Genomic DNA, 25145 nt, shown 5'->3' on the forward strand with positions numbered 1-25145 from the left:
TTTAAAATTAATCATAGAATTTTTATCACTTCCGGACACTTCTAATGAAACACCCGGTATCTGCATACTCATATATGTATTATATATAACAACTTGGAGAAAATTAAGTCTTTAGATTGAATAGAATTCAAGTTGGATTCAACTTATTAAGAGTGTTTCGATTTTTGTTTGAATAAACATGGTGATAATATGAGGACGTATATAGAAACAACTTTATTTTTCGTTGAATTTTACAGAAAACTTACAAGATTAATAATATTTTATTAAATTAGAACCGAGAAATTCGAAAAACCGTGTGAAAAATAAATTACCTTGTCCAATCATGTAACACTTCAAGGCCATTGTAAGTTCCTTCAAGAAGAGATGCATTATATACACATTGAAGAATGACTATGAGCAAAGTGATGGTAGTCTTAAGAACGTGAATCACATGAGTCAACATGGTCAAACCAATCAGGCCAGTTTCACACAAGAACAGCAAGTATTGCGGCAATACGCAGCGCGTGGTATCAGCGCTACATGCGATCTGCAAATGATACACCAATGTAAAAATTAACGCAGCATAAAAATTCACATACAGTTAAATCTCGCTACAGCGATACTCGATATAACGATAAATCCCTCTATAATGATATTTATTCAAATATTTTTTGAAATTGCCTATAGTCGAATGTTAAAGTCCTCTCGATACAGCGATATCCTTTAATACAATAAATCCCTCTATATAACGATATTTTTTAGGATATTGCAAAACTGCTACAACAATACTTTTTTATATTTCGCTCAAAATCAACTTCAATATGTTTTTAAATTCCTTAACAGTTTTTGTTCTCTCGAGAGTGTTTTAGTATTTTGCACCATCTATCCTCCTAAAGTGTTTCTCTGTAGAACACATTAGTGTTACGCGGTAAACCACTTTACAGGGGGTGGGGAAACAGCCAACTGAGTTATATTTGGCAACTAATCAATAACAGTGGTTCATTGCGAATCAATGCGTATAAGAGCATTTTAAAGTGGTACTAACAAAGCAATTTAGAAACTTAGGGGTGCGTGACAGGTGCGGTAGCACCGAGCTCCGCAATCACTAAAGTATTGGAGGCTTTCATCGATTACGAAATAATTTCTTGTATCAATTCTGTACCGTCATCAATTATTGATTTTTTCTTTCATAAATCCCAAATTTATAACAAACTGGAATTTTTAGCCCTTCATAAATCCCAAATTTGTATCAATTATGGAATTTTTTCTTCTGTAAATTCTGTATTTTCAATAATTCTGGAAGTTTTCCTTTCGTAAATTTTTTGAATTTTTCTCCAGAGTTGATAAATGCTATTGCTATTGCTACTTTCTGTGTAAGATACAACAGTGCAATGCCGTAAACAACTTTACAGGGGCAATGCATGCAACTGAATTTTATTGTGTTAAGTAATCAATTGTAATTTTTTACAGTGAATAAATGCATGAAAGCACATTTTTTGATGGTAATAACGATGCCGATTTAGATAAAGATGACAAAAATACCAATAAATAGTAAAAAAAAAAAAGACACGTGATGATAATGTTGCCTCTCGATATGCAGTAGAACCTGTCGATAACGGACACCCATGGGACCAAACATTTTGTCCACTAACGGGGACTGACCGCTAATAGGGAAGTACGATATACAGTGAAACTTCGTTTATACGACATTTGGATTTCTTTTTTTTTTGGATTTTAGGTTTATTGGAGCAAGGACCAATTAGGCCAAACTGCGCTACACGTTTGGCTTCTGTCGAAATCGGTTCCTATACATTACTAATATAAAATGGTATATGTTACGTTGAAAGTGATACACCGGTAGTTATGCATAGTTACTAATCGCCTCGATAAAGAAAGTTTGATTAAATTTCACTACATTTATCATTTTTACCGGTGATTATGCATAATTCTCCTAAATAAAGATAAATTTACAGCCATTTTGGACCAAAATTTACATGTTGGAAAAATTTACAGCCTCTCTTCTCTTGATTAAACCAATTAATTATTTTTACCCGCACATGATACGTGCACAGCTCATATATTTTGCAATAAAAATTAAATTAAATTAAAATTAGTGTGAAGAGAAGATAAAGAGCACGCACGCACACACACACACACCATTATTAGTCTTATAAGGTTGGCTTTCTTCATACATATCAATAAATAAAACCAACATTACCATTCGAATTGACCATCCTGGACCATAGTTATGTTCAGTTAATTAAGTAACTAATTGAAGATTTATCATATTTATCAATACGATTTATGGGCATTTTGCCTGTTGTGGCGTTGTATTTGTATTTGTATACGAGCTGGGAATTAAAGGTAATCTTAGTTAAATATGATAAATTCTTGGTTTACCAAAATTAATAAATTAGAGTTCGCCAAATTTCACTATTTGCTATCGAGTGTCCGCTAACGGGGAGTGAAATACATTAAAGACCTATTCCATGGGACCGGGGATCAGAAAAGTGTCCGTTAACGACAGGTGTCCCTTAACGGGAAGTGTCCGTAAGGGGGAGGTTTTACTGTAACGATAATCCCTCTACGACGAAATTTTTTCTTCAGAGTATCGTAATATCGAAGTTACACTGTATTACTGAGTTGTAGAATCCTAATTTGCAGTTTTGAGACACAGTTGTTCTATTTAACCTTCAACTCCTGTTTTTTCCCCTCTTTAACAAAAATAAATGGTGGTACGTAATTTGAAAGACTTTTCAAAGAAGTTTCTGAAACGAACGCGTGGTCAGATTCATGCAACGAATTAGAAAACCAGGAAAAACCAATTTATATCAGCTTCGTTGAACTCGAACGTAATTACAACTACCTATTATGCAATTGGATCTAGATTGAGCTTCGGTAAATGTCTTAAATTTTAGAATTCGATGAGTTGCTTTTTCTAGGGTTTTTTTTTTAAAATAAAATAAAATAAAAACTAATTAGACTGCCCGAAGTGTATAAAGAAATTAGAATACTACTTTTCAAAACTGTAATGAGAACTATAAAGGAAAGAACACTATGAAATTCTTGTGACTAATTTATAATCTTAAGGACATGCGCCTAAAAATTCATGAGCCATTGTGGGTTTTAATGAACACTGGTGGTTGTTTTGATAAGATATTATTTGATTTTAGTCAAGTTCATATAACTGAATTAATCAGTTATACAGGGTAGTGCAGAAATCCAGACCTGTTTTGAAAGAAATATTCAAGAAAGCTATTAGAGACAAACGGCTTAAAGAATTTGAAAGAGAATGCTTCTTCTGCTTATTATATTATTATTTTTATTATTATGCAACAAGGCCTCCATCCCCTGTTTAAAATGAAAAAACGAAAATATGGTAGAAAACAAAACGAGATGAAATCAGCAAATAGCTTGAAATCCTTAACTAAATAGCCTGCCACAATTGACACAACATCTTGAGACAGTAGACATCAGAATGCAACAAACGACAGAACAGCATGCAATGAATGACAGAACAGCATGCAATGAATGACAGAACAGCATGCAATGAATGACAGAACAGCATGTAATGAATGACAGAACAGCATGCAATGAATGACAGAACAGCATGTAACAATATATGGAGCCGCCCTTAACAATTAACATGCTAGCATGTGACAATAACAGAACATCATGCAACCTTAACAAAATAAGGTTTCTAATTTTTTCTTACTTCCATCCGCAACTATCAAAGCTGACCTTAACAACGAATATAGGTGGCGCCCGAGATCTAGCAACTCTGCTAATGAGTTCGACAGTACTTCGAATTAATCGTCCTGGCGTTCATGCCGTGTGTTTTTGTAAGCGCTGTTTCTTCTCCGATGTAATCCTTAGTTTGTTAAGTAAAGTTTATTACCCTACCTACACATCCATTTTACTTTCATCATTACTTTCATTCTTTATAACATTTATAACAAAGAACATGGCAAGAAATGCTATATAGGCTTGACATCCGCTGCATCCCCAATTTTGTAGTAAGTAAAAAAAAACCTTGAAACATTTTCTTTCAAATGCTTTAAGCCGTTTGTCCCTATTTTTTTTATCAGCTTTATTTAAATATTTTTTAAAAACAGGTTTAGACTGTCAGGATCACCCTGTATATTCTAAAATTGTTTCAAAGAGACACTAGATGATTAGAAGATACCAAAAAATAGTCACCTGCAAGTTCCTTCCACGGCATGTTCAATACTGATTTTTAACATAAGTGCGAAATGCTTTGACTAAAGAAATTTTAGTTTCTTCCAACCAGAAGTCACTAAAAGTGAAGTTTTTATAAAGCACTTCTAGAATTTTCGCTCCTTCGTATATTCGAGTAAAAGAAAAAGAATCTCTTCCACCGTACTGATGGTTTTTTACTCATCCCAATTCGATGCTGGGAATCAAGATGCATATTAAACGAAACGGTGAACCTCTCCACTAATTGTACAAATACAAATACGACACCACAACAGGCAAATTGCCCAACGAGGTGGCTGACTTAAGAACATCATGGATCCCCGAGCCATTTTTTGGAGGCCCTACCTACTACTGCTACACCACATATGCACCCCCCCCCCCGCAGAACCCCCCAACGAACCCCCAACGAATCGGTACATGCGGGAATGTGCGTGTACGTGTAGTGCAACCTGACGTAAAGTTTGTTTATGTGTAATGCTTGTTATGTGTAGTGCTGTCATCTGCCCCCAGTTTTTCTTACTATGAGTGAAGTGTTATGGTTGAATGATTTACCGTTGTAGGACTGTTGCTCTCTGTGGCGAGACTTTTTAACGGGGAGATCGGCTCGCATTTGCGCCTTGAAGTTGGGAACCACAGAAAACCAACTTCAGCCGACCACCACTGTGGGGTTCGAACCCGGATCCTCGCATCACGAGTCCGGCACGAAGTATAGATGACGGGACACAAAGCGAAGGTAATTTTGGAAAGAAAAGTCACATTTCTCTGTGGAGAATCGAACCACCGACTTTTCTCTGTCCGGGAGAGTGGTCTACCACTAAGCTACAAAGGACACGCATTTTCTAATCGTGGAACAATATGTTCCTTGCGCTGTACGGAACTGCGCAATAGACAGCCTCCTAACTCAGCAACAGCTCGTAACGATCTGATTTAGGAAGCTTTCTATTGCACAGTCCCGTTCAACCTAAGGAACATATTGTTCTACGGTTAAAAAAAAGCCTGTCTTCTGTAGCTTAATGGTAGAGTACTCTCCCGGACGAGGTGGTGGTTCGATTCCCCACAAAGAAATGTGACTTTTCTTTCCGAAATTATCTTCGCTTTGTATCCAGTCATCTTATACTTCGTAAGGTGCATATTTGTCATACCGCGCAGAGGATAGTACATAGCATTCTACGGATACTAAGCTATAAATTTTAATGTAATTGAAAATGAGTAAATTACTGCAGCGGCGAATAGAAATAGCAGCCAACAGATGACCATCACCACCACTGCCAAATGTCTCAACCATAGCTTCTCCTGGACAAATCGAGATATAGTCACGAATATAGCTGGGGCCGTCTGTAAAAAAAAAATTGATTAATATATCACAGTTTGAATTCCAAGTCATTAAGCAAAGAAAATTTGATCATCAATTTTTTTCAATAAAATGATTTGTGCTAAAAACAATATATTGTGTGACAAATATTTATTGCCTCATTTTTTTTTATTCGAAAGCGTTCGGGCAACCGAGACAATATGGTATTTCTTCGAGGATTTCTATCTCACGAACGAACGCCGTTGAATTAGACGAGCCACGATTATTGTAGGAAACTCTTTTTTTGGGGTAATAAATAAGAAAAGAGGGTAGACTTTCTATATTGATGGTCTTCCTGTTTTTTCCGCAGCTTTCTCCCGTTCATTTCGTGTTTTATGTCTATTTCTTTATGACATTAAATGTACAGTAACTAATACTCACAAGGTCGAGTTAATATTGGTTTTAAAATGAAAGTCATTTTCATACCGGGTGCGTGAAAAGTTGGTGAAAACCCCTTATATAAGGTATTTAAAATGCGCACAGATCATAGTTTATAAATGTTTTTATTTAAATGAATATGATTATTTAACAGAAAATAACTGATTAAACTTATGAATTAAAACATCATCTTTAATAAAAATTTGAAAAACTTTGAAATTACAATAAACATCGAAAATGTTGGCCTTTTCCACAGACACATAGGCACTTTTTCTGCCTATTTTGTATTTTTATTTTTTTTTTGGGAATTTTGGGATTGGTTCTTTTATTTCCCTTGCTAACCGCTTGTGATTTACATTAATTAAATTTCACCGATGATAGAAATAGCCATTGTTTAACTTACATCTGGCAAAAAAGCACCACATCCTGTTGCAAATATTGTTCCAGATATGAGCAAACTCGTTATTATCAGGATATACATGTAATATGGCCTATAAGAAAAGGAAAGCAAAAATTATATACTATATATGGTACTAGAAATAGCTAAAATAGCTTTTCAAATAACAAAAGCGCTAATGCTGCTTGTTCATTCAAAAAAATATATACACAAAAGAAAATTATTTGGAGAAAAAATGCAAGATTATAGATTTTGTGTACGAGTGAAATAGAACCTATGCAGGGTCGTCATTGGAGGAACTCCACGCATGGCTCGAAAAGCAGGCGTTTCTGAAGGGTAGCTATTTACCCAATTGTACTAAAAACACCATCCTTTATTACTCACTTTTTTATTCCAATTTTTTCATCCAACATGTTTTTGAGAAGACAGGCATTGGAAACAAGGGTTGGCAATTTCAGACGGAGGCAGTCCAGAGATATGCGACCCGTATTTAACCTTGCATTATCTTGTTGGAAAAATGTCCAAGGATGACGTTCCATGAAGGGCAATGCGATCGGCCGCAGGATGTCATCAAAATATCTCGTTGAACTGTTAAAGTTGTACGCAGGATGACTAGAGGGGGCCTGTTGTCGTAAGAAATACACCCACACCTTCACACTAGGGGTAATGGCTGTATGCCTCTGTAAAAAAAGGCTGATTGAGACAGCTGGCCCCGGCACCTCCATATACGGGTCCGATGATCATCTGTTCCAAAATTAGAGCGGGATTCATCGCTGAACACTATATGATGGCACTCTGCTGGCAGCCATGATGATTTTCAACGACACCATTCTAGACTACTCTGTCGATGTTGCGGGGTTAAAGGTAGTCGTCTTAAAATCCACTGTGAGCGTAACCTCGCCTTAGTCAAGCGTCGTGAGATAGTAGAAGGTACCACGGGTGCATTAAATAGTGGACAATGATGTAGTTTGGGAAGTTAGGGCCTGTCGCACAATCATCCGATGTTGCCTCACATTCGTACACCTTGGCCTTCCACAGCCTTCATTCCGCCGATGAGTTCCTTGTAGCAACCATGGCTGTTAGCACCTTTGTACAGCCGTGTCCATACGGTGCAGGTGGCGACTTATTGCTCTGTATGACCAGCCCATTCAGAAGCACCTACTTTTTCGAACCATGCATCCATGCATTCCCCCCCCCCACCCCCTATGGCGACCCACAGCATATATAGGGCCTATTTTACTCTTTCATAAATTCCATCTTGTGTTTTTTAATGAAAATAATTTTCTTTTGTGTGTGCGTATAATATACATATAGGGTATATACACTGAAGAGCCAAAAAGCTAGTACACCTGCCTAATATCGTGTAGGGCCCCCGCGAGCCCGCAGAAGTGCCGCAACACGACGTGACATGGGCTCGACTAATGTCTGAAGTAGTGCTGGAGGTAATTGACAACATGAATCCTGCAGGGCTGTCCATAAATCCGTAGGAGTAAGAGGGGGTGGAGATCTCTTCTGAACAGCACGTTGCAAGGCATCCCAGATATGTTCAATAATGTTCATGTCTGGGGATTTAGGTGGCCAGCGGAAATGTCTAAAGTCAGAAGAGTGTTCCTGGAGCCACTTTGTAGCAATTCTGGACGTGTGAGGTGTCGCGTTGTCCTGCTGAAATTGTCCAAGTCCGTCAGAATGCACAATGGACATGAATGGGTGCAGGTGATCAGAACAGGATGCTTACGTACCTGTCACCTGTCAGAGTCGTATCTAGACGTATCAGGGGTCCCATATCACGCCAACTGCACACGCCCCATACCATCGCAGAGCCTCCACCAGCTTGAACAGTCCCCTGTTGACACGTAGGGTCCATGGATTCATGAGGTTGTCTCCATACCCGTACACGTCCATCAGCTCAAAGCAATTGAAACCGAGACTCGTCAGACCAGGCAACGTGTTTCCAGTCCTCAACAGTCCAATGTCGGTGTTGACGGGCTCAGGCGAGGCGTAAAGCTTTGTGTCGTGCAGTCATCAAGGGTACAAGAGTGGGCCTTCGGCTCCGAAAGCCCATATCGATGATGTTTCGTTGAATTGTTCGCACGCTGACACTTGTTGATGGCCCAGCATTGAAATCTGCAGCAATTTGCGGAAGGGTTGCACGTCTGTCATGTTTGATGATTCTCGTCAGTCGTCCCGTTCTTGCATGATCTTTTTCCGGCCGCAGCGATGTCGTAGATTTAATTTTTTACCGGATTCCCGATATTCACGGTACACTCGTGAAATGGTCGTACGTGAAGATCCAAATTTCATCGCTACCTCGGAGATGCTATGTCCCATCTCTCGTGCGCCGACTATAACACCACGTTCAAACTCACTTAAATCTCGATAACCTGCCATTGTAGCAGCAGTAACCGATCTAACAACTATGCCAGACACTTGTTGTGTTATATAAGCGTTGCGACCGCAGCGCCGTACTCTGATTGGTTCCATATCTCTTTATTTGCATACGCATGCCTGTACCAGTTTTTTTGGCTCTTCAGTTTATATTATACCCTGTCTATATAATGTAAGTAGAGGGTGTCTCGTAAACGCTGATGTAGCCTTTATCTCATCAACCATCCGTAGTAGAGGTATAATTCCAATTTAAAAAATTCTCAAAAGGTGTTCAAAAATTACCTGTACCAGTTTGGAGAGTGAAAATACAGTGTGTCACAAAATGAAATATCTAAATTTTTATACGGTCCCCGTGCCCTCTAATTTCAATTAAAAAGTTGTTGCCCGGTGTCTCCTGAGGCAAACAGAAAAAATTCCATGTTTCTAAGTGCAATATTCGCTAAAATATTTTAATTCAAAAATCGGAGAGAAGTTATGAAAGAACAGCAAAAACTAACGGACAACGCTCCTTTCCCTCATTTATGCTGTCCTTTCCCAACTTTTCTTGGATTTTTTGAATTCAAATATCTCAGGGAATATTGCACTGAAAAACTTGAAATTTTTTTTTCGTTGGCCTCAGGAGAGACAGGGCAATAACCTTCCATTTGGAAGTTATAGGATGAGGGGGGATATAAATATTTATATTTTTTATTTTGTTACAATCTGTATTTTCACTACCTCACTGCTCTTCATTTGAACATTTTTTTCAACTTAAACTATACCACTACGACGGACGGTAGATGAGATAAAGGCCGCATTAGCACTTATAAGACACCCTGTAAGTGTATAATGCAAGTGCGTATAATATATATATATATATATATTGTTTATGTATGAAAAACTAAAAATAAATTAATTATGTGAAATAGAAATTGAAAATTTCAAAACTTCAGTATGAAAAAATAAGAATTCAAAAAAGAATACAAAAATGAAAAAAATCGTAGCCAAATGTCTAGTGCTCTTATCAGGGTGGGGGGGGGGGGGCACACCCTGACATTGGCATAACACAGAACGTTTCTGAGAGCATCCCTTGGCCTCTAAAGCCTAAAGAGATGCTCGATCCCCCGACGTTCTGCTGTAGTACCATTGAATTCAAAAGTAGAGCATCTATTTATATATACATAGTAGGAACAAAATCAACAGATATGAAGATATAGAATGAAGAAGTAGCAAAAATAGCTTTTCGAATGGCAAAAGTGCTAGTGCTGCTCACTTGTTCATTCAAAAAATATACCAAAAAGGAAATTATTTAAAGAAAAAAAATTAATACACAAGATGGAATTTTATGGGAGTGAAATAGAACCTATGCAGTAGGTCGTCATCAGGGGGAAGAAACCCCATGCATGGTTCGAAAAGAGCAGGTGTTTCTGAAGGGTGGCTATGCCTCATTGTGGCATTAAAAATGCCAACCCTTGTTCCAACCATGTATGGGGTTCCCCCTGATGACGACCCACTGCATAGGTTCTATTTCATTCCCATCAAATTCTTCTTGTATTCATTTTTTCTTCAAATAATTTCCTTTTTAGTATGTATATATATATATATATATATATACACACATACTAAATATATACATACTAATACACACATTATATATATATACACACACACACACACACACACACACACACACATACTAAATATATACATACTAATACATATATATATATATATATATATAGAGTGTTGATTTGGTTTCAGCAATATCGTTATATTCTGCGTACTGCAAGTGTGGTAACCGGATGTCTTGGAAAGTCACGGAATGTCGAGGGATTACTTTTAATTATGATTCCAATTTCTGCATATACCTAATATCGATAAATCAGCGGATTCACGTTCAGAGAAGACCCTCGTGGATTTCCAATCCAAAGTTCATTGTACAAGAGGTATACCGATGTAACGCAAAGGGCACATGGTGTGAGGCACCATCTCGTTCGACAGCCCGATTCCTTGTGGTCATGGTACAAGGCAGGGAACTCGGGAAGGGGGATGGCATGGAAGGGTCCAGGGGACGGGTAGAAACTATATAGGATTAGCATAGGATTCTATGGGTTGGCTTGAGTTGACGGACGATGAAGGAGAAAAGTTTTGAAGAAGGGGCGATGGAGCAAAAATTTGTGAAACTGTGATACAGCCGAATCCCGTTTTAACGAATACCGTTATATCAAAGATCTCGTTTTAACGAATACCGTTATATCAAAAATCTCGTTTTAACGAATACCGTTATATCAAAAATCTCGTTTTAACGAATACCGTTATATCAAAAATCTCGTTTTAACGAATACCGTTATATCAAAAATCTCGTTTTAACGAACACTTTTCTAATCTCCCAAATAAGTTTACATAGGAACAATGCTAGGGAACTGGAATTCCTTTATAACGAAATTTCGTTTTAACGAAGTGATTCCTCCGGTCTCTTGGCGTTCGTTATAACGGGATTCGACTGTATAAACTACACACACACACACACACACACATATGCTCAACCTATGGCCCGCGGACCAAACGTAACCCTCGGAGTCACCTAACATGACCCGCAACCTCAAACCTAATTTTGTAAAACTGAACCTAGTAGCGCATTACCAAATGAGTTACTTAGCCCGGCTCGGCGAATATGATTCGCCAAATAAGCACATAACCAGATCTCTTAAGTGACCGGCGGCAAATTCCTAAAGGATGGCGTGTTCAACCTTTAGGAGAGTGCGGGCCACTTCATTGATTTGAAGACGAGTCACAAGTCACTTAATTAGGCGATCTGGAACGGTGCCGCAGGTTACTGAAGTAATCGGTAAATGGGCCGCTAATCCAAGCAAATATGCCGAGGATAACTTAAGAGACTTGAAAATGTGCCCCTGGCCACTTGAGTGATCTGTAAATGTTCCGCGCACACTTGAGTAATGTGGGACCGTGCTGCGGGTCATTTAAGTGATATGAAAATGTGCCGGAGGTCACTGAAGTGATCTGAAAATCAGCCGTGGGGTCACTTAAGTGATTTAGAACTGTGCCCCAGGTGACTAATACGACGCGGCTTGTGGGTCACCCGGGGGAGAGGGACATTTTTACAAAATTAAGTTTGAGATCACGGGCCATATCAAATGACTGAGGGCTACATTCAGCTCGCGGGCCATGGATTGAACATGTATTATAATAGTTATAGACTAACTTACGCATGGAAAACTGAAAAGTACACAATTCCAGCAGCGAGAAGTGCCAATGGTAAGCCACCGAGAGAGACACTCGTGGTGATATCTGTGCTGCTGCGATATTTATGCTCGACAGTAGGATCCTTAAACCACAGTGTCATCATCCGTGCATTTTTGCCCAATTTTCTGCCGGGAAAACAAATAATATATATCATATTAATCACACGGGGCGTAAAGTTATCCAAAAAAATCTGTGACTTCATCCACCGAAATTAATTACTGCTTCCACATCTAAAAAGAACGAGGAATCCAGCGTAAAAAAAATTAAAATCGCAAACTAATTTTTCTCGGCTGTCATTAAAGATTAATGATTATTATAAGACTTTTATAAAAAAAATTAAAATCTAAATCAGTTATTTCTTCTCTATACGCTACCGTTTCAGTTAATTTTTTGTGATTATTAAAAGTTTATGAATAACTACCAGTTCAAATAAACTTTTATGAAAAAAGTTCTCACCATGGTTGTGAATAAAAAATAATATAATAATTCAAAGTTTTCAGACATTTTTACGGAAGTTGGACCCGTTAAGTATATGGTGCTGACATCTAGTTAAAAAGACAACTAGGTAGATTATTATTATTTTATATATAATTACGAGGTAATTATGCACGTGTCACGAACTGACTTTCTCGGCGTCCATACAAAAATGATTTATTATCAGTCGTAAATTTCTTTATCATCTATCATCAGATCTATTTCTACCTCCGAAAATTGTCTGTCAAATTTTGTCATAGAGAAATTAATGGAACGGTCTAGACTGCTTTTTACGAATAAAATAAAAAAAAAGACTATTATTCTGAGGCAATTAATTCACTTATTTGACATGTGTTTGAGGTTTCAGCATCTGTTCATGCAATGAACTATTAAAAATTTTCTCTAGATAAATTTTTCGCTTATTTACGGACAAGATAAATTTGTTTACCTTTCGTTCTCTTTGCTGACGAACTCTTGGTGTAATCTTGCTGAATCCCGGTGCTTCAAATCAACTTGAATATCGATATCATTGTCCTATTATGAAATTTTAACCATAAATTATTATCACTTCATTACTTTTCATCATTCTAAGGCGACTGCTTTCTTTCAAATGATAATTTTCGTCAAAATTTTCGAAAATGTTCTTATTTGTTCATTCGAAAGAGCAGTTATTCTAGAATATAAAACTGTTTCATTTTCATCTCTACAATAACTAGAAGCTAAAGTTATTGCCAATTAAGTAAAACGACTATAATGACCTTAGTTCGAAAATAAAATCACTGAATGCGTTTCTGAAGATTTGTGTTTTATTTTTGCTTTTTCCCTTCACGCAAAACTTAACATCTGAAGAATTTTCCAAAATATCTCTATGAAACTTTCCCACTGTATTTTGAACAGTTTTGACTGTGCAACGAAATAAAAATTAATCAATACAAAATCTTCCGATTTAAATTATTTTGAATTGAGAATATCAAGTATGTTTTTAAAAAAAAAAGTGAATTTTTTCACGTATATAGTCATATCTGAAAAGTATCTCATAATATTCTAAAACTTTTAGTTGATTGCACAGAAAAATGTTATAGCAATTATCTGCGTAACATTTGATGCGAAGAACATGTTGATACAAGCAGTAGTTTTTAGTGTACAATGTCTAGCAGAAGTACTAAAAATATGCTAATTTTACATACATAAAAAAAATGAATATAATTTTTTTTTGCCAAAATATTCATGTGAAATGACATTTATTTTCTTAATTTTATACCATATCCAAACCCTGCGCGTTTTATCCAAAATTGCTTTTTTAAAAAAGTACACCGAAGGAGGGAAGTCGAATTAAACTGATTTATGCAGTGACACATTTTTTATGATAATTTTAAATTAACATGGATTCTCTTTTGGACATTGTACTTTTTTCTTGAATTGATTTTCATTCTGGAACTCCTTTTTTTCACCAAAGTAAGATTTAGATTGCAATATTGGCCGACCTACTTACGTCTTTAAGTGTTCCGCTGCCATTCTTCGCAACTTGGTTAGCATCCAAAGTTCCCTCTGGGTACTAAAATTGTTAAAATGATGTTAATAGTTTATTGTATCTGAAAGTTTTTTAATGAGAAAATAATCAAGTAAATTTTTTTGACTCATTTCGCATGCATTGTTCAATGTTTCCGAATCCAAAATAACATTGTCATTTTAGAAATCATCACAAATTTTTAGAGCAACAGTGTTTCCAAGATTTAAGACTTGAAAAATGACACAACAGATAAATTTCATTCAGTGCTTTTTGTTAGCCTTTATTTAACCCAAATTACTCAAAGAATGTGACTTGGCTGAAATTAAACAAGCTGTCGGGGAGAGTGTATGAATTTATTTTTGACAAGGCGTTTGCCAAGTAATTTATTTACTTGGCTTAAAAATTCGATACAAGAAGGCTTATCCCTCTCAGCATGTCGTAAAGTTTTTTGTTCAAATCGAAACGTAGAGAAGGAATTCTGGAAACTTTTTCGTGTCTTTCTAGGATTAGCGCTTATCGTAGACCAAGTATAATAACAACTTTGAAGATTTCAGAATATTTTCATCGCTAGAAAAATACGATAGTAGCGTCATTTCTGAAATATATGGAACATTTGTTTTTTCAGAATAACGGACTAGTTCCCTTCTTGAAATTAAGCATAATACTGTAGTATTTTTCTTTTCTTTGTGACATCAATGTTATTTCTTGCACAGAAATGCCGATCAAATGTAACCCTATAGCACATGCAGGGTGGATACTATAAACCGCCTAATAATTACACATGAATCCTTGAGGAAAACTGTTTTCAGTTTTTTGATTTGACCAATATTTATGGAGTTATGACCCATTGAAGATGATGTTACTTTCGAATTCTGCCAAATTCACCGAACGTGCACCAAACGTATAACTTGACGTTTTTAAGCTGATAGAAATGCTATAACCGTAAGAGTAATTAAGCTAAAGCTGTGCAAACCAGTTTTTTTTTTCCTTACCCTTTCCCCAAAAACATTTGACTTAACAGTGAAGGAAAGAAAATTCTTAAGAGTGAGGAAAGACTTAACAGTGAGAAAAAAGCGCCAATCGTGAAGAAAATAACTGAACTTGGCTTCTAACGGGATTGGATATTTAAGTTCATTTTCAATTAGCGGCAACCCGCTGCATGGGGGGAAAAATTTACTTTTGTTTGTTGTTTGGTGCTACCAGACCGTTGCAAAAGTGGCAGGTCACAAAATTTCAAAAGTTATAACTCCTTTAATATTCGTCAGATCCTAAAACGAAAACACTTTTCTGCATTCGTTTTTCACAAGGAATCACGCGTGTGATTATTGGGCGGTCGATTGTAACCACCTTGTATAATGAATGCACTCATTACAATATTTCTATTAACCTACGAGAAATATTACCCATTGTTTCACCACTCACATCGCCATCATGCGCCAGAGTATTTTCAAGAAATTAAAACAATTGGTTTTACTATCATTATTTAATTATGATTTTTATGATGGATAAGAAATGAACTATGTTGTAATCAGTGTTCTGTAAATGCACGTATCTTAGAATTTCCGCAAGAATTTTATTATTAGCCGCTTTCCTGACAAGAATGAATTAACTCGTCCTGATCTATTTAGAGAACTGCGGGAACTTATATTGTTTAGCAACCATGGGGTAATATTTTGGGATTCAGTGGTAATGCGTATACACGTGACTTGTTTTCGCTTTTAGTAACTTCCAGTAGACAACCGGCCTAAGAGACAAGCTAAACATAATGCGGTATAGAGCAGCGTTTCTCAACTTTTCTGAACTCAAGGACCAGTGAAATAATTTGACGGTCCAATTGTGTCCCGTATTACCGGATTACATTCCTGTATTTGTGGTAGCTCCGAATTTTTTTATTATTTTTGTCCCGTTTTTCAAACGATGCTTATTTGAATTTGTAATGTTCACTAAAATTGTGAATAAACAGTGTTTGCCTAAGTAATTATACTTATGGCTATAAATACAAACATTAAACTCACATATTTTTCAGGCTCAACGTTTTTCCCCCTCCATTTTTAAGCGATTTTTATTACAATTGGGAACTTTGACGACTTATGGCAATGTTTTTTTTATGAAAATTCGCGACGTCCTGCGTATTAAGATCCCAGTTCTTCTTATATTTTTCAAATGAAATACAGCATGATTATTGGAATGTTCTTTTCGTCAAATACATTTTCGTTTACTGCGGCTTGTAGCAACCCTTTATTTACCCGTCCTTCACCCATTTCAGCAGTAATTAGCAAAGCCATCGCAAATTGCATTTTTTAGCTAAAATTAGTTATATCCCGTATTTGGGATCACAATTGTCCGCATTTTCTTTGATAAGGTATGGTGAACCTAAGTATGAAAATGCAATTCTTATTTAAACCCATGTGAATATCACTAATATCACAATTCCACACAACAACAGAATTTTTTTTCATTCACTTAAGAATTGTATTGTGTCGTCTGTCTACGAATCACCCATGCCATCGTCACGGCCCACCATTGGAACGCGGACCATAGGTTGAGAAATGCTGGTATAGAAGAAACATAGTAAAGATCGTGGATACTTGAAGAGGGGTGTTGGTCGATAATTAGCAGCCATTCCCTTGAAACTTGAGGAACACCAGCTTTTTGAATGTTAGGGTCTGGTCCATTCCCGATAAGATGATAAAAGTGAGGTTTGATAAAGATCGCAATGTCCTAACCTAACCACACGTTAGAAATAGGAACAAGGGGGAAAGGAAAAATTATAATAGATCGTATAGATAAGAGTTTTTTTTTTAAGAGTTATCTTTTCATCCTCACTCTACGTGTTCTCATTTTCTTTTGCATGTATATAGTAGAAAGATACATTATTATGAAAGGAGGGAAAGAAACCCCTATTCCGTAGATAATAGGGTTGCTATAAAGCTTCGCGATGTTGAAGAAGAGGTTAGCACGCTGTTTGGTGACATTGCGAACCGACCTTCGTTATTTGAAGCATTCAATCTCTTACTTATTCGTCAAATAAATTTCGTTGTGATTTGGCGCAATGGCGAACGACAGAAAGATCTCAGATGTAGCTATTTATTCATCGACGATTAAAAAAGACGTTATGCTGTACTTCATTTCAAATAAAATTCGTTTTTGGAAAGATTTAACCTTTAAAATTATACATGTACAGTTTCAGTAAATTAAAAAAAATATTTTATACTCACTGTGGAGCTGTAAAAATAATGTAAAAAATGCTGTTAAATGTTGTAAAAATAACTTTTTATGTTACATTATCTTTACTAGGATTCAGCAGTGAAATCACAGGGTGATCATTTACTTACACGTTTACAAATATACTTAGTATATATGTTACGGTAAATGTGATAAATGCTGTTATTATACATGCTTACCAAGCATTTTGGTAAGTTTGAACAACTTACCAGCGATTATGCATAGTAGTCAAGAGTCGTTGGTAAATTTTATAAAGTTCCCTAAATTAATCACTTTTACCGGTGATTATGCATAGTACCACGAGTCGCGTCTTAGGTAAGAATGATAAATCGTACTATATGATATACTATACATGATAATTCATACATGTATTGTATCATTATATCGGAGTACGATCGTAAAACTTATTATCATTACATCTGGGTATGATAGTAAAATTTCTTATCATTATATCGGGGTGCAATCGTAATATTTCTTATCATTATATCGGGGTGCAATCGTAATATTTCTTATCATTATATCGGGGTGCAATCGTAATATTTCTTATCATTATATCGGGGTGCAATCGTAATATTTCTTATCATTATATCGGGGTCCAATTTCATTCACCACTTATACTAGACTCATTTGTAATATTTTTCATATTTATCATTTCAACAATTACACTAGGGTATTATGAATAGTCACAGATAAAGGCGATAAATTCAAGTATGTTTATCAAATTTACATACGGCACTTGTGTGTGGTTATTATGCATAACCTACGTTAAAAGTAATTTTTTAGTATTCGTCAAATTTACCAACGACATTTGGGTATTATGCATATTCGCCTGTAAGAGTGATAAATTTATCAAACTTACCAAGGCGATTTCTAAGTACGCATAATAACCGGTTATTATGTATAATATGTGATTTATATATACACTGGTGTAAGAAATTAAAAGAATTTGCAGACTTGGTCGATTATCTCTAGAACTACTGTACCGATTTTAATGAAATTTGATATGTACACGTATTGATACAATACAAAACAAATAACCATTAAATAATTGTAATACACGCGCATGATCGTGCGTAACACTCGTTGGAGTCGGAAGGTATAAAACAGCGGTTGCAGAATAAACAAAAAAAGGGGTTAATAGATGGGTTAATGGGGGTATGGTCCCCTCTTACAGATATACAGGCCTCGCAGCGTGATTTCATACTTGAAATAAGGCAGTTTATCATTTCCTGTGGCAATTGGTGCCACTCGTTCAGCAACGCTGTTTTCATTCCCTGGATGGTTCCCAGAGGGGGGTTGCGAGTTGCAATTGCCCTCTCCAGAGCGTCCCAGACATGCTCTATAGGGTTAAGGTCTGGAGATCTGGCTGGCCAATCCATCCGGCGAATATCCTCACGCTCTAGAAAATCGTCGAGCAGAAGAGCTCTATGTGGCCTTGCGTTATCGTCCATTAAAATGAACTCAGGGCCAACTGCACCCCTGAAAAGGCGAACATAGGGCTCCAAGATCTCATCCCTATACCTCACACCAGTCACAGTGCCTCTTTCAAAGACATGGAGAGGCGTGCGGCCATCCAACATGATGCCTGCCCAGACCATTAAACCTCCTCCGCCATAATGGTCGATTTCGCGGACATTGGAGGGTAGGTAGCGGGCCCCTGGTTCTCTCCATATGAACGTACGGCGAGAATCGGTGCTTAGGCTGAACCGGGACTCATCAGTGAAGAGAACGGTCGCCCATTGATCCATACTCCAATCTCTATGCTCTCTGCACCATGATAAATGGATTCTCCTGTCCGTAGAAATGAGCGGGACGCAAACAGCAGATCTTCTTGCAAACAATCCTCTCTCATGAAGTCTTTTGGAAACAGTCACCCTTGATACACGGGTTCCTGTGTCTGCATACAAGTCACGAGAGAGCTGAGAAGCTGTAGCACTCCTGTTAAGCCTCGCTATAATCGACAAATGGCGATCTTCTCTGGCCGCCGTGGCTCTTGGACGACCTTGCCCAGGCTTTCTCTCGATGGATCCGGTATCCTGGAACTGTTTCCATAAGTTACACGCGACGCTGGGCGTTGAATTGAACTCTCTACAAATCTGGACTTGAGATTGGCCTGCTTCTAGCCTCCCCACAATTCGCCACCTCATTCCATCATCTAAACGTTGGTGGTTACTCATTTTTACTGTTACAATTTGAAATTAACCGATTGCTGCAAAATAACACCAAGAAATTCGCCGAGGTGTGCTAGCGAACGAAATGCGTCTTAACTTACGCGCGCTTATAAAAAAAGTCTGTTTCTCTACTGGCTCCGCCTACACACACGTGTACGCTTACGTATTTGACGTACAAGATTTGCATTTTTGTCTAGAAGCAGTGGTTTTACATTCAGTTCAGTTCTTTTCATGGAATTCGATAAAATATGCAAATTCTCTTAATTTATTTCACCAGTGTATATATATCACATTTACCGTAATAAGACGGAAGAGATATTAAACTAACATTCTGACAAAAATAATGATACGTGATTTTGAAACGAACTCAACCAATGTAGAAGTAAGTTTGATCAAACACAATTAATTATTTAAGACTTCAGACTTCATTAATTATATCAAGAGAAGTTTTCTAAAGGGTTTCTTAAGGTTTTCTGAATGATTTCAATCATTCACTATCCCAGATAATTGTAAGGACGAACAATAAAAGTAATATTAATGAGATTAATGAACATTAAAAAAAATTATTTTATCGGTTTATACCTCGGATATGTAGCAGGAATCAATTTGAACATTTCAAAATGACATTCGAGTCGGCATTGCCCTGCATACGAGTTTATACTGATACTTCAACTGCATTACGCATTTAGAACCATTAGGCTCATAATTTCTTCGTAATAGTACTCACGGGTTTAATTATTCTTTCTATGAGATAAGTATTGATTCCTGCCAGTCGAATAGCTTCTTCTCTGGAAGCGCCATCTCCAGGTGAAACTTCAAACTCACCATTTAGGTATCTCAAAGTAACTTCTGATATATGGACTCTCCTGCAAGAACAAAAAAAAGTTTAGTTATACAAATACGCTGACAACCAGAGCCGCTTATAGGGTTTTGCGATAAATGCGGTCGTACCAGGCCAAAGCCTCCTAGATACTACTACTACTCTATCTAGGAGGCTTTGACCAGGCCTCGCACTCACGATAAATTGTTACGGGCTTTCACCATTTCTTATATTATATATACCCAGTGGCCAAAAAATTAAGAACACCCTGCTACTCATAACTAATATCGAGTGGGACCTTCTCTGGCTTTGATGACAGCAGATATTCTTTTAGGCATGGACTCTACAAGTTTCTGAAACCGTTGAGGAGGAATATTATCCCATGCTAACGAAATGGCAGCTCTAAATTCCCTCAGAGTAGATGGTGGTGTTTCGGAGCTTTAAACAGACATTTCAACCTCGTTCCACAAATGCTCAATTGGGTAGAGATCGGATGACTGAGTGTGCCATATTGAAGCAATTGAAACTCTGAATCATTGATTCTCAAACCAATCTGGAATAATTCCAGTCTCGGGTGTGGGGTGCATTGTCCTGATAGAAATATAGCTATCATCATCAGGAAACATTATGGCCATAAACGGGTGCCCGTGGTCAGCAACGATGTGTAGGTAGGCTCCCAAGACCGTGATTCCACTGCTACCCGCTTGAACAGTTGTCATGCGGCATGCCGGATCCATGGCTGCGTGCGCCACAAACGGATCCTGCCATCAACCTTATGGAGAAGAAATCTTGACTCGTCAGAAACCTTTTTCCATTCATCAAGTGTCAAATTTCGGCGTTCTCTAGCCCACAAAAGCCGTTTTCTTCGGTTTTGCTGCGAAATACAAGACACTTTTGTTCGTTAAGATACGTCTTGTAGAGAATACGGATATGCTTTGCGATGATCCCGAGTTGTATTGCGCTGCAATTTGTTGTGTTGTAGCTCTTATGTTGCTGCACACAATGCGTGTCAGTTCCCTGGCACCTCTTTCATTCACAAGCAATTTCCGCCCACTATTCCGCTTTCCGCTCGAAGTTTTTGGCTCAGCTGCCATTCCTTGAACTCGAGATACTGTTGTGCGAGAAAAGCCGAGAAAGTTAGCGGTTTCGGAGATACTGGAATCGCCACCTTCTGGCGTCCACAATCATGCTGCGTTCTAAGTCACTCAAATCTCTTGTTTTCCCCATGAACAGGCAAATTGAAACGTTAACTTGTGCTTCTGATCAGGAGAAAGCTTTTTATCAGCAAATCCTGTTTATTACGTCAGCGCACGTGCTGCACGGATGAGTCGAAGCGTGAGTGAGAGGTGTTAATAATTTTTTTGCCTCTGAGTGTAGTTCCTTGTATTAAATCTGAATTTTTATCAATTCTGGAATTATATTTTTTCCTTGGGCCGGGATTACGCTACATAAGTTTTACAAAATTTAATTTATAAAACTTGTCCAAAACCTTTTTTAGAGTAATCACGGCCTATATTCTGAATTTTCATCAATTCTGGAATTATTTCCCCTTAAATTAGAATTTTCATTAACTGCAGAATCATTAATTTCATTAATTTTGAGTATTTTAGTCGATTTTGGAATTTTTCTTCCATGAGTCTGAAAATTTCCATAAATTCTGGAATAATTATTTTCAATAATTGTAAAATCATTAATTTCGTTAATTCTGAATTTTCATTAATTGTAAAATCATTAATTTAATAATTATGAATTTTCATTAATTATCAAATCATTGAGAGAGGCTACTGCCTCTACTTCAGCGCCTCACGCCACAGTGCGTGAAATAAGGAAGGCAGGGTCACGTGTCTCCAGTGGTGTAGATGATAGCATGCTTGCCCGGTATGCAAGAGGGCCTGGGTTCGAGTCCCGGTGGAGACGTGATGACTTTTCTTTCCGAGTTCACCTCAGTATCATATCCGGAAAATAACTGTTTCCTTGATATCAAATCATTTTCATTAACTATTAAATCATTATTTTCATTAATTATTAAATCATTATTTTCATTAATTACGAACTTTCATTAATTATTAAGTCATTAATTTCTTTAATTATGAATTTTAATTAATAATGAAATTATTTCTTCCATCAATTCTGGAAATATTTCTTTCATTAATTCTAGATTTTCATCAATTTTGGAATTATTTATTTATTCTGGATTTTCATTGGTGCAGGAATTATTTCTTTTTCAATAACTTTTTAATTCATCAATTCTAAAATTTTCATTAGTTTCGGGAATTTTTTCTCTCATTAGTTTAAAATTACCTCCAGTACTGAACTTTCATTAATTTTTGTGTTACATTTAATTTTATGTTTATCAAAATTTTTTTCTATAGGTATTTCTAGCATTGCTGTATATTCCGAAATAATAGATGCCGATTCCTCTCCCCTACAAAATATATATAATCTGGGCAGGGGGGGGGGGCTTTTTAAACAATCTTAGTTTCCCGAAATCGTTGAGACGCATCTGGAACCGCATCTGGTAGGGGCGGCCCTGAGAAAAACGCACCCTGCTTATTAATTCAAAAAACAAGATAGACTAAATTTCCATGTCCATAGTATACAGCAGTGTTCTTTAATCGCTGGTCCGCGGACCACTGCTGCTCTACGATACATTTCGCCCGATTTCAGAGGACTATATAGTAAGGACTTTTCATCTCTTTGTAAACGCGTTCGCCCTCAGATGGGCATGGTCTCGAAGCTACTGCGTGACGTCACTGCTCAAACACTTTGTAGCAGACGACATCAGAGCAGAGAGGAGACGTACTGTGTTGGAGAGAGGATTATATTGAATTTAGTTGCTTATTTATTTTTTTACTGTTTCAAGTGAGTTATCTCTTTTTATGGTCTTGTTTCAGTATCACAAGTTTTCGCTTGTGGTGTTTTTATAATTTTTTTTGGTGATTATTGTGTAAATCAGTGTGATGAGCAAATATGAGTTTTTGTCCGATTGCGACGTGCAAGAATGGATACATTAATAATTTTTGGATACATTTCTCTTGTATAAATACTTTATCCTGCGGTGGATTAACAGAGACATAGAGAAGAACGGTGGTTGATAGCTTCGGAAGAGTTTTTAAATCTCCCCATGGTGAGCGCAAAACATTCAACCACCAAAAATGTGTTATTAAGGACCTGAAAGAGTAACTCACGAAGAAGTTCCCTGATCACAGCTCACAAGCTATCCACATTTATTGTAGGATAAGGACTTTTATCAGAATTAAAATTTTGAATAAAGATAAAAAAGACATTCGGAAAGAGATGAAAAAGCAAAGAAATGGATAAAATCTAAGAAATAGCTGGTAAGTAATTTATGTGTCTTTTGACATCAGCAAAAATAATAATATTAATAACTTTTCAAACATTTTATATTAGGATTTCTTTTTTTATATTTGCTTCCCTAGTTTTTATGTGGCAGCTGTATTGGTAATAACGAAGTTACCACTTCTAAAACCCACAGCTAATTCAAATGAAAATAAAGAGAGATAATTGAAAATTATAGAAAGTTCACAAAATAATTGAAAATATTTGTCTCGAGTTGGCTTTCAATTGAAATTAACTAACGTACGTGATCCAACTGAAATGGAGCCGAGAATAGTATTTTTAGTGGAAGTTCCCGCATGAGCAAATGCAAAATTTCTTATTTTAAATGCTTAAATGGTTGAATGAAGCAAGCCTATATTAATGCGCAAATACTAATGACAATGGTCGAAAAAAATAATTTTGGAAAGAATTCAATAAAATGAGCAGTACAAGTGATTGCAAACTATCGTAATTAACAGGGTAGCGAAGTGAGCGCTTCTCTCGGTTCTGCTTGAGCAATGACATCACTCATGACGTCAGCTTGTACCGACTCCATCGCCTCATGAGACAGCCATTATTACATAGCTCTACCGATTTTAGCCGCTACATAGTTTTAGATTTAATAAACGAAATACCGTCTCTCTACTGGTTTTCAATGTCTGAGTTAGATGTCAGAAGATTCAGAAATTATTTCTATCATTTCCGTCGGTCTGCGAAAATTTTCAATTACAGTGAAACCTCGCTGCAACGATAAATCCCTCTACAACGACACTTTTTGACCAGATTTAGCAACTGCGGCTCTGCAACGATATTTTTTACATTTCACTCAAAATCACCTTCATTACGTTTATAGTTTCCTCACTTGTTTTTTTTTTATTTTAAAGATGTTTAATAATATCGATATTTTACACACTATCTACCCTCCGAAAGTGTTAATGAAATTGCCGTGAAGCTACTTTCTGTGTAATAGACGAAAGTGCTGTGTAGAAAACCACTTTAGACTGTGTAACAACTAATTGCATTTCATTCATCATTTAATGAAATAGAATTTTTGGGGGCAAATAAATACTTATAAATGCCTTTTATGGTGACACTAGTAGCGCAATTTAGAAGAAATACCAGCAGCATTATTGGTGGTGAATGATGATAATGCTAACTCTCGATATAACGATAACTTCTCTACAACGATATTTTTCTTTTTCCGCAGTGTATCGTTGTCTCGCCACGCAGAGATCAACAAGTCTACAAACGGTACAAATATTCAATCATTACACTTCACTGTTTTCACTTCTGAAATATAGATGGCAGTACTGAACAATCAGACACAACACTATATACGCACTCGGACTGTTAGGTACACACACTTACACTTCCGCCACAACTCACGTAAATCACCATGGCGATTGACCCGAGTTGCGCTCGGTTTGAAAGAAAGAAAGTGTATCGTTCTATCGAGGTTTCACTGTATTTCCGTCGGTCCGCAGGTGCAAAAAAAGTTGAAGAGCATGTTATATAGCATTCATTGTTGTAACAAATAGCAAATCAATATCATAAGTCATTGTTTTATACGAAAACGTGAAGCTGTCTTCAAAGTCAGTCTTTTTCTTTATGTAATGGGAATACCGTAATTGTTCTTTTGGTAATTTTTCCTAATC

The 25145-nt window shown here is 36.8% G+C and overlaps 1 protein-coding gene across 1 annotated transcript in view; it reads right to left on the bottom strand.

Moving 5' to 3' along the window:
* LOC149067595 (adenylate cyclase type 3-like) overlaps positions 1 to 25145 on the bottom strand; it is a 90080-nt gene that overhangs the window by 17270 nt on the left and 47665 nt on the right. Inside the window, exons 8-14 of the mRNA XM_089252448.1 lie at positions 20059 to 20197; positions 13918 to 13980; positions 12874 to 12959; positions 11915 to 12076; positions 6330 to 6417; positions 5416 to 5532; positions 312 to 526 (exon numbers count right to left, since the gene is read on the bottom strand). Coding sequence (XP_089108574.1) covers positions 312 to 526; positions 5416 to 5532; positions 6330 to 6417; positions 11915 to 12076; positions 12874 to 12959; positions 13918 to 13980; positions 20059 to 20197 — 870 coding nt within the window. The remainder of the gene's footprint in view (positions 1 to 311; positions 527 to 5415; positions 5533 to 6329; positions 6418 to 11914; positions 12077 to 12873; positions 12960 to 13917; positions 13981 to 20058; positions 20198 to 25145) is intronic.

The sequence above is a fragment of the Pholcus phalangioides genome, unplaced genomic scaffold, assembly GCF_987345545.1.
Source record: "Pholcus phalangioides strain wild (caught in Gottingen) unplaced genomic scaffold, Ppha-v1.0 ptg000029l_1, whole genome shotgun sequence".
NCBI classification, from domain to species: domain Eukaryota; kingdom Metazoa; phylum Arthropoda; class Arachnida; order Araneae; family Pholcidae; genus Pholcus; species Pholcus phalangioides.